Here is a 9972-nt window from a genome sequence, read left to right on the forward strand (position 1 = left end):
TCATCTACTAACGTTAGCTGATTCATGAAGATAAATGGAGGACCAGATAGTTTCCGTAACGTAGCCAGGCAGACAACAGATTAGAAAAACTAAAGATAGTATGCAAGCAATTTACTTACTAGTTCAACAGCATGACGGCCAAGTCAGCATCGGTCTGACGATAAGCTCACGCCAGCGAGCAAACGCTCGACCAATATTGATCCTCGTCCTGCCTTTCAGTTTATCACTCTCCCTTTTCCTCTTCCGACTCTACTCCGACAAAACCTTGGACTTCTTACGTTTCGCTGCTGCTTCAGCCATGACGAAAACAGACGCACGAAAACAAACGCGCTGGTTGGCCTGTCACGGCCGAATTTGAGGAAGTGGTGGGCGAAGTGACGTATGCCGTAAAGCAGTCGAATTTTGTAGTTCTTTTTGAGCTCTGGTTACTACCCGCACCCCGAAGTTACATAGTGCCAGTAAAAGCGATACAGACCCCGTCAGGCTCTGGCAGACGTGTCATTCAACCTATTGTAAGTCGATGTACCATCACAAGGGTCTTGGAAATATATTATGAAGGTTGAAAAACTACATGTTGTTACTTTAATAAAGGAATTCTGAAGCGAAGCGATGCATTCGTGTAAGAATAATATCCATATTTAAAACTTTATCGACTAAAATAACTAGCTTCCGGCAGACGACCGTAAGCATACTACGCAAGTCGACTTGCGCCACAAGAGTAACTTGTGACGCATGTATGACGTAGGATGTAGGAGTATCGTTTAGACGCCTCTCACGGTTCAAACAAACAAGGCTGGGCAACAAACTCAAGCTCCTCCGACATTTCTCTTTCAAATTTGTCGTTTTAGACTTCTAATTAGTGACTGGTTTTGTTTTGATCTATCCTCTGTGCTTCCGCATTCGTCATTACGTCAAGCGTCAGGTCAAGGGTCACTCTTCCACCGTAAATCGATGCATATGGCGGTCTGCCGGAAGCTAGTTATTTTAGTCGATAAAGTTTTAAATATGGATATTTTTCTTACACGAACGCATCGCTTAACTTCAGAAGGCTTTTATTAACCCCCATGAGCCTTGTGGAGGACTTTTATCATGGATGGATGCACTTCATGATGGACTTCAAAACAGAAACAACCATTCACTGACATTATAAAGCTTGGCAGAGCCAGGACATTCTAGGGACAGGTGTTGCGAATTAGCCTTGGCTATAGACACTATGATACTGACATGGGATTGCTTCGAGAAGATAATCTGTGTTCTCTGTATCTGTCCCTACCAAATAAACTATAAATAAAATAAATAATATAACTCTGATTGTATTCATCTGAAAGAAGAATGTCAAAAGCCAGCAATTACGCAACTGCAGTTCTTTCAACGCGCCAGTGTAGGAGAACAAACCACACGTTCATTCGTCAGAGGAAAAACAAGAACAAACGCTGCTTTACCGAAACTTCATCTGCCCTATCACCTCACCTGTCAAAGTAAAGGCACAGTTTCCTCATTCCGGTTACACATGCAAAATAAAAATACAGTTATAAAAACAGTTATTATGCAGCTGCAGTCAGAACGTCTGTAAGAGATGATCATCTCAGCATTTACGGATATACTGGATATTTTATTTTAGGACAAAAAAATAAATAAATATGGTAGTGCCATCAAAGATTATTCAGGGAAGTACTGATAAGGGTGCAAAGTGAGGTTTGAGGCTTTACAGAAAATAAGATAAAGCAGAAGCCCTTTGAAAGCATCCAAGCATCAATTTCACACCGTCTTTAATCTAGACAGACTGGATCTTTCTGAAGGAATAGTAGAAGAACTGAGGGAAAGTGGAAGAGAAAGAGCCCAGGGCAAGCCCAGACGTTTGGCAGGGGAAACGTGGCCCACACTCCAGAAGCCTTGACAGGACGCTGGAACACTGAGATGAATGTGCAGAATAGAGTACCGAATGGGTGATGGGTATGTTAGAATGACATTTAAAAAAAAAAAAAAAACACACATTTGTGTGACTGACCTTGGGCAGCCTCTACGTAATTTCTGCTGATGTCAGATTACTGCTGCACTCTTCCATACATATATTTAAATAATTTATTCTTACAGTGTATCCTCACAGAGCTCTTTTGATGGAGGAAATGACACATCCGAGTTGGCACATGCAAAGAACAGAATTCAAATTAAAAGCTAACATTTGAAAAGATTGAGTTAATTGAATTAAACTGCAAAAAAAGTTAAATGTAAAGGAATGGAAGAATCTAATTAAAATGAACAGAAGTTAATGATAAAACTAATCTCAGTACAAAAGAGGTTTAATGTGTACATTGTGATGCCAAGTGGTTCACACATACAGCATCTTTGATGGTTTGCTTTTCATTAGCACAGACGCACTGGCATTTCACAAATTGACAAAATTAGAAAACGTCTGGCACATGAAACAAACTAGGCTTCGTAATCAGAATCTTTCTGTTTAAATGAAAAATTTGGCTCAATTTCTCCTGTAGTTCTGCCAGCAGCCTTGACCTAGATCAGTGAAACGCTGTGATAACTGCACAGAAAGACAGTGACAGCTGCTTGGATGCTTGTTAGTGCCAGACCTCCAGACATTTTAAATTCAAGCATGTTGTAATCGGACTGTCTTTAGGAAGGTCTTTCATGCCTTTTCTCATTTGTTCTTCTGTTGGTTTGGATAAAGACCACATGAAGTGCTTGATAAGCACAGTTTTAATTCCGGTTTTCTTACAGGAAGTTGGGGTGGAACATAAACAGTTTGTCAGTTTTTGGAGTACATTGGGATGCAGTTGACCTCAAAGCTAATCATCTATTGAAACAACCTGGACGGATGGCCAGTTTATTCCAGAGCCAGAGCTAATCAACATGAATTAAAAGCCACAAAGCATCTTTAAAAGATCTGGTTGGTTTGAAACTTTAGCTTGTATGGTTAGTAGCTCAGTTTGAGTTATCAACTAGTAGTAGTGAGTAGTAGTGATAACTTAGCCTTCTCTTAGTTCTACCAGAAAGACTCGGGAAAATAGATATTTGAAACAAGCATGCATTTATTAGTGATCCAGCAAGCAATATATGCAATAAAGTATTTGGCGAAGGCCCCGTCCGTAACTCGCGATCCGAGGGTACGGATTCAGCATTTCCTGCCTGAAGATGAAGGCAGGGGCGCAGCCGACCCCCCGTGAGGTATTGGAAGGGACCATCCTGGTGGTGGTGGGGAGGTTGGAGGGGAAGGGACCATCCTGCGGTGATAGAGAAGATGGAGGGAAAAAACATCTTGGTGGTGGTGGGGTGGATGGTGGTGAGTGGAAGCGTTCAGCATCTGCGAACTCAGACAAGTGTAAGTACAGGTCCTTTATACTTCTAGTATTAGAACATGATTGGATAGATGAGAAGGTAATAAGTGATGCAACAATTGAGTTTTCCAGGCAGAACTTACGCTAAAGCTTCCATTGCTTTCTCAAACCGCTCTACTGGCTCCCATGCTGATGGCCTGGTGACTTCTAGTTATATTTATTTGTTTGATTTATTCTTTGTTTTCTTTCAGGCCAACCAACACCTTCAACTATTTATTAATAAAGATTGTATTTTTATACTTTTCTACGAACCTGTGTTTGTACATTTTATTGGGGCAGAGTTCCCCTTGCTCTGACACTTGCACTAACCAGCTAAGCTCAAGGGGTGGCGTAGTCAGTTGTACAATTAGGGGGCGCCACATCTTGGCCACATCATCCACATCATCATTAGTAGTATTGAGTTAGCTCAGGGTTTGTTTCCTTGTCTGTTTTTTTTTTTTTTTAAATGGCATTGTGTTTCTCAGTATTCAGCTCCACAGTTGAAGATGGATCCTTAGATCCTAAGATGGATCCTTAGAGTGATGTTGGAGAAAAAAAAGTCTGTAGACTTTTTTCTGTTTCTTAATCTAACATGCTCTTGTCCTAAATAATATGAGTTTATACAATCACCCTTTACATGGTTATTGCTATTTCTGATATTAGCAACAAAAAAATGTGATATTAGCTCTCCCCCTTTGCAGACTATCAAGTCGGTGTATCCAGTTCTAACGCTGTACAGTTTGCAGGTTACTTTCAGCTGGGATGATGTTGAAGGGTCCAGTTCTTTGTACGCCACCTTCAGCCAGGAAAATGCTGAGGGGTCCGGTTCTGTTAACACTACCTTCAGCCAGGACAATGCTGAGGGGTCCCGTTCTGTCAACGGCACCTTCAGCCAGGACAATGCTGAGGGGTCCAGTTCTTTGTACGCCACCTTCAGCCAGGACAATGCTGAGGGGTCCTGTTCTGTCAACAGCACCTTCAGCCAGGACAATGCTGAGGGGTCCAGTTCTTTATACGCCACCTTCAGCCAGGACAATGCTGAGGGGTCCCGTTCTGTCAATGCCACCTTCAGGCAGGACAATGCTGAGGGGTCCGGTTCTGTCAACGCCACCTTCAGCCAGGACAATACTGAGGGGTCCCGTTCTGTCAACGGCACCTTCAGCCAGGACAATGCTGAGGGGTCCAGTTCTTTGTACGCCACCTTCAGCCAGGACAATGCTGAGGGGTCCTGTTCTGTCAACAGCACCTTCAGCCAGGACAATGCTGAGGGGTCCAGTTCTTTATACGCCACCTTCAGCCAGGACAATGCTGAGGGGTCCTGTTCTGTCAACGCCACCTTCAGCCAGGACAATACTGAGGGGTCCCGTTCTGTCAACGCCACCTTCAGCCAGGACAATGCTGAGGGGTCCCGTTCTGTCAACGCCACCTTCAGCCAGGACAATGCTGAGGGGTCCCGTTCTGTCAACGCCACCTTCAGCCAGGACAATGCTGAGGGGTCCGGTTTTGTCAACGCCACCTTCAGCCAGGACAATGCTGAGGGGTCACGTTCTGTCAACGCCACCTTCAGCCAGGACAATGCTGAGGGGTCCGGTTCTGTCAACGCCACCTTCAGCCAGGACAATGCTGAGGGGTCCCGTTCTGTCAATGCCACCTTCAGGCAGGACAATGCTGAGGGGTCCGGTTCTGTCAACGCCACCTTCAGCCAGGACAATACTGAGGGGTCCCGTTCTGTCAACGGCACCTTCAGCCAGGACAATGCTGAGGGGTCCAGTTCTTTGTACGCCACCTTCAGCCAGGACAATGCTGAGGGGTCCTGTTCTGTCAACAGCACCTTCAGCCAGGACAATGCTGAGGGGTCCAGTTCTTTATACGCCACCTTCAGCCAGGACAATGCTGAGGGGTCCTGTTCTGTCAACGCCACCTTCAGCCAGGACAATACTGAGGGGTCCCGTTCTGTCAACGCCACCTTCAGCCAGGACAATGCTGAGGGGTCCCGTTCTGTCAACGCCACCTTCAGCCAGGACAATGCTGAGGGGTCCCGTTCTGTCAACGCCACCTTCAGCCAGGACAATGCTGAGGGGTCCGGTTTTGTCAACGCCACCTTCAGCCAGGACAATGCTGAGGGGTCCCGTTCTGTCAACGCCACCTTCAGCCAGGACATTGCTGAGGGGTCCGGTTCTGTTTTGGCCCCTGTCTATTTAACTTAACATGATTCAAGATTCTGTGTAACAAAGTAAAATGTTATGTCTATTGGAATGGGTTGCTTTGTTGGTTTTTGTTAACTTCATCTTGCTTTTAGATTTGCTAAGATTTTACAGCCACTTAGATTAGTTTGTAATGGCTTGTCATGTGGATAACAACCTGCCTTTTGAGGTCAGGTTTGGCCCAACAAATCTTCAGCTGTGAAGGTCAGTGAACATTGATTCTTCCCAGTTTAATTTCTTTGAAGACTATGATAGGAAATTATATTTTGCAGATACTGCGATATTCATAATGATTAAGGAGCCCTGCTGTCTTGCAGAAGCAGTTTGAAGGAATAGTTTGACCAACATTAATCTAGTTTACTCACCATTAATCTAGTTCAGTGCTCGCACACTCTCTGAGATATGGTTTCTATGTGTGCATATAGCTACATATAAAAGCCGCCTGAAAAACAGCACGCTAGTAACAAAAGTTCTTTTTCGCGACTTATATTGCTTTAACATGCAAAATTGTGTGAATTTTGGTCTTCGTGAGTATCTTCTAAACACAGTCGGTTATGTTTTTAATAAGCATAAAATGTGTATAATGAACACATGATCCGTGCACTAGCTTTTAAAGTGACGGCAGCCATGTCTGTCATTAATTTTGTTGTCAAAACAACAAAAGATAGCTTTAAGTTTGAGGAATCAGGATTAATAGCCTATTAATTTAATTTAGTCAAGACTAAAATACTACCCAGTGTTATTTTCCATTTGATTACTTGATTCATTTTCTGTGTTTCTGAATGCTATAGCATTAGACCTATTAAAAAACATTTCTCTTTATTGCTCTTTATTTGTATCTTTATTCTATTGTATTTATGTGTGCTACTTTTTTCATTTTAATAAAAAAAAAGAAAAAAGAATTAAATCAAGCTTTCTTGTGTTGTGTAAATTCTTAACAACAATATTACCCCATTGTAAAAATGCAATGAGCCCAAACATTTAGGTGAGATAAATGTAATACTTTTTTGGAAGAAAAAATCCATAAGAATCACCTAAGGGGGGATTTCCCTATTAAATTTCCTAATTAAACTAAGGCTTAATCCTGGCTTATTCTAAACCCTGTCTGTGAATCCAGGCCTAAGTAAGAGTGTGTGTTGGGCCTTCATTCATTGAAGGTCAATCACAAGAGATAGACATTAAAACTTTAGTTCTATGGGATATAACATCAGCTGTTATGCTAATTGATTAATTAATCATTGATCTCATTAATTAGCAGATCCGCCCCAATAATGAGTTAACGAGTCATCCAGGTGGTACAGATTTCTGTTTGGCTTTAAAAGACCTGGTTGTGTTGAAACTTTATTTGTATGCTTACATTGGTTTTCTTGGTGTCTCACTTTCTGTTACAGAATGGGTTTGAGCAAAATTACTGTTTTGGTGGTTCTTTATCTTCAATTGGTATGGCATGGTGAGTTATTTATTTTGCTTGTAGTAAATATACTTGTATGTATTTTTTTTCTCAGTTTTTGGCTCTGCAGGTAAAGATGGATCCTTGGATTTCTTTTTTTCTTTTTTTTATCTAATGTGCTCTACTTGGTTATTTTGTTATTAGCAAAAACTTTCTTTCTCTCCTTTTCTATAGACAATCAAGTTGGTGCATCCAGTTCTAACTCGGTCTATCTGCAGTACACTTTCAGCCAGGATGCTGCTGAGGGGTCTGGTTATGTGGCTGCCACCTTCAGCCAGGATGATGCTCAGGGTTCTGGTTCTGTGAATGCCACCTTCAGCCAGGATGATGCTGAGGGTTCCGGTTCTGTGAATGTCACCTTCAGCCAGGATGATGCTCAGGGTTCTGGTTCTGTGAATGCCACCTTCAGCCAGGATGATGCTGAGGGTTCCGGTTCTGTGAATGTCACCTTCAGCCAGGATGATGCTCAGGGTTCTGGTTCTGTGAATGCCACCTTCAGCCAGGATGATGCTGAGGGTTCCGGTTCTGTGAATGCCACCTTCAGCCAGGATGATGCTCAGGGTTCTGGTTCTGTGAATGCCACCTTCAGCCAGGATGATGCTGAGGGTTCTGGTTCTGTGAATGCCACCTTCAGCCAGGATGATGCTGAGGGTTCTGGTTCTGTGAATGCCACCTTCAGCCAGGATGATGCTGAGGGGTCTGGTTCTGTGAATGCCACCTTCAGCCAGGATGATGCTCCGGGTTCTGGTTCTGTGAATGCCACCTTCAGCCAGGATGATGCTGAGGGTTCTGGTTCTGTGAATGCCACCTTCAGCCAGGATGATGCTGAGGGGTCTGGTTCTGTGAATGCCACCTTCAGCCAGGATGATGCTGAGGGGTCTGGTTCTGTGAATGCCACCTTCAGCCAGGATGATGCTGAGGGGTCTGGTTCTGTGAATGCCACCTTCAGCCAGGATGATGCTGAGGGGTCTGGTTCTGTGAATGCCACCTTCAGCCAGGATGATGCTGAGGGGTCTGGTTCTGTGAATGCCACCTTCAGCCAGGATGATGCTGAGGGGTCTGGTTCTGTGAATGCCACCTTCAGCCAGGATGATGCTCAGGGTTCTGGTTCTGTGAATGCCACCTTCAGCCAGGATGATGCTGAGGGGTCTGGTTCTGTGAATGCCACCTTCAGCCAGGATGATGCTCAGGGTTCTGGTTCTGTGAATGCCACCTTCAGCCAGGATGATGCTGAGGGGTCTGGTTCTGTGAATGCCACCTTCAGCAAGGATGATGCAGGGGGTTCTGGTTCTGTGAATGCCACCTCCAGCCAGGATGATACTGATCGGTCCGGTTCTGTGAATGCCACCTTCAGCCAGGATGATGCTGAGGGGTCTGGTTATGTGTATCCCACCTTTAGCCAGGATGATGCTGGGGGGTCCAGTTATGTGTATCCCACCTTTAGCCAGGATGATGCTGGGGGGTCTGGTTCTTCAGCTGAATTCTGAATAGTTTGGCCAATATTAACAGGAGGTTTGTGACTGTCAAAGCACATTAAAAGATGATGATCATAAGTTTGTGTTCCTGTTTTCATTTTATTCAAGCCGTTTCGCTGTCAAATAGTCCTTCACAGTTGACCTCCACTGAATGAAGACCCAACAACACAGGCCTGCTGTATATTGTTGGGTCTTCATTCAGTTGAGGTCAATGAATCCCAAGATATAAATTCTAGATATGTGTGATAACAGATCTCAATTAGCAGATTTGCCTCAATTTAATGAGTCAAGGTGGTACAAATGGTTTTCAGATTGGCTTTAAAGGGGTCTTGACATGGATTTTTATTTTGATGGGTCACTTCAAGGTCACAGGGTTGTTTTTTTTTTTTTTAATGAAGTGGAAAATGATTTTCAACTTAACTCTTTGAAATGTTCTGTTTTTGAGGGGTGGTTCCTCTTAGGCTTGCCAATTATAATTTGTTAACATTGCATAGGAAACCGAAACAATTCACTTGCTTTTGTGTGTGACTCAAGAGTAAGTATTTTGAAGACATTTAATTTTATATAATCTTACTTTTAATCACTTGTGATGCAGCTGCTGTCAGCTCCAATATAGTTGGCTGCTTCATCTGTCAAGTTTATTTGCAGTTCGAACTCTATTACACAGTATAATGGCATATTATGCATCTTGTATACAAAATGCTCTCAAACATATAAACATCCGATGTCATACGGGACAGAAAATCATCCACTTGTTTTCGATGCTGAGATCCTTCTGAAGTCTGTACAAGGTTGCAAATAAGCTGTTTAAACTACGTGTCAAAACTAAGGTTCTTTCTTCCATTTGTCCTGTTGTCAACAGACTCAAATGCTTGGAGTGTCAAACAACATGTAATTGTATACTGTATCCAATGTAGACAGCATCAGTGATTATAATGGGTTCTATTTGCATTTGACGTGATGCTTACATTGCAGGCAAATGTCAGCCGTTAAGTGACAATGCCAGTGGGTGAGGCCTATGGGGCAATGATGTATAACTATGTAAATGTATTTGTGTGATATCACAGATCCTGCAATATCAAAATGAGCTGTTTTTGGAGACTGATTAAATAAATGCTTTGTTTATAATGAGGACATTTTAAGCTATGAAACTTGCAGGATGTTTTAATGGTACAAAGTCCTCTTATATGTCAAAAGATCATGGAAAATTAGATTTCTCATGTCATGACCCCCTTAAAGGCCAATTCACAAGGCCCCGACAGACACCGACCAATGGCGTCAGTCACAAGATTACAGTACATCACTTCAGAGATTTCAAGTTCCAACAAACGCAGATTCAGCATGTTAAATCTGCGAAAAACAAGAGCCGACCAACAACGACAGGAGTAACACACTGAACCGACAAAGTATTTATCGCATCTGGTGCAGTGTGAATTGGCCTTAAGAATAGAAACACAGGTAACACAGTGTTAAATTCTGGCCATTAGGCAGGTTGTTAATAAGTAAATCATTTC

General features: G+C 43.0%; 1 protein-coding gene across 1 annotated transcript; it reads left to right on the forward strand.

The window, feature by feature from the left end:
- The first annotated feature begins 6863 nt into the window (after positions 1-6863).
- Positions 6864-8536, forward strand: LOC311288915 (uncharacterized protein). Its single transcript, XM_084406562.1, has 2 exons — positions 6864-6983; positions 7158-8536. Exons 1-2 carry the CDS (start codon positions 6926-6928, stop codon positions 8468-8470), a joined length of 1371 nt encoding a protein of 456 aa, XP_084262688.1. The 5' UTR covers positions 6864-6925; the 3' UTR covers positions 8471-8536.
- The last annotated feature ends 1436 nt before the right edge of the window (positions 8537-9972 follow it).

The sequence above is a fragment of the Rutilus rutilus genome (assembly GCF_951802725.1).
Source record: "Rutilus rutilus genome assembly, chromosome: 1".
NCBI classification, from domain to species: Eukaryota; Metazoa; Chordata; class Actinopteri; order Cypriniformes; family Leuciscidae; genus Rutilus; species Rutilus rutilus.

What these genes read in the sequence shown, in the direction of transcription:
- LOC311288915 (XM_084406562.1), top strand. Translation starts at nt 6,926, where the DNA reads ATGGGTTTGAGCAAAATTACTGTTTTGGTGGTTCTTTATCTTCAATTG. An exon ending in TCTTCAATTGGTATGGCATG is followed by an intron (nt 6,984 to 7,157) that starts GTGAGTTATTTA and finishes CCTTTTCTATAG; the next exon opens with ACAATCAAGTTGGTGCATCC.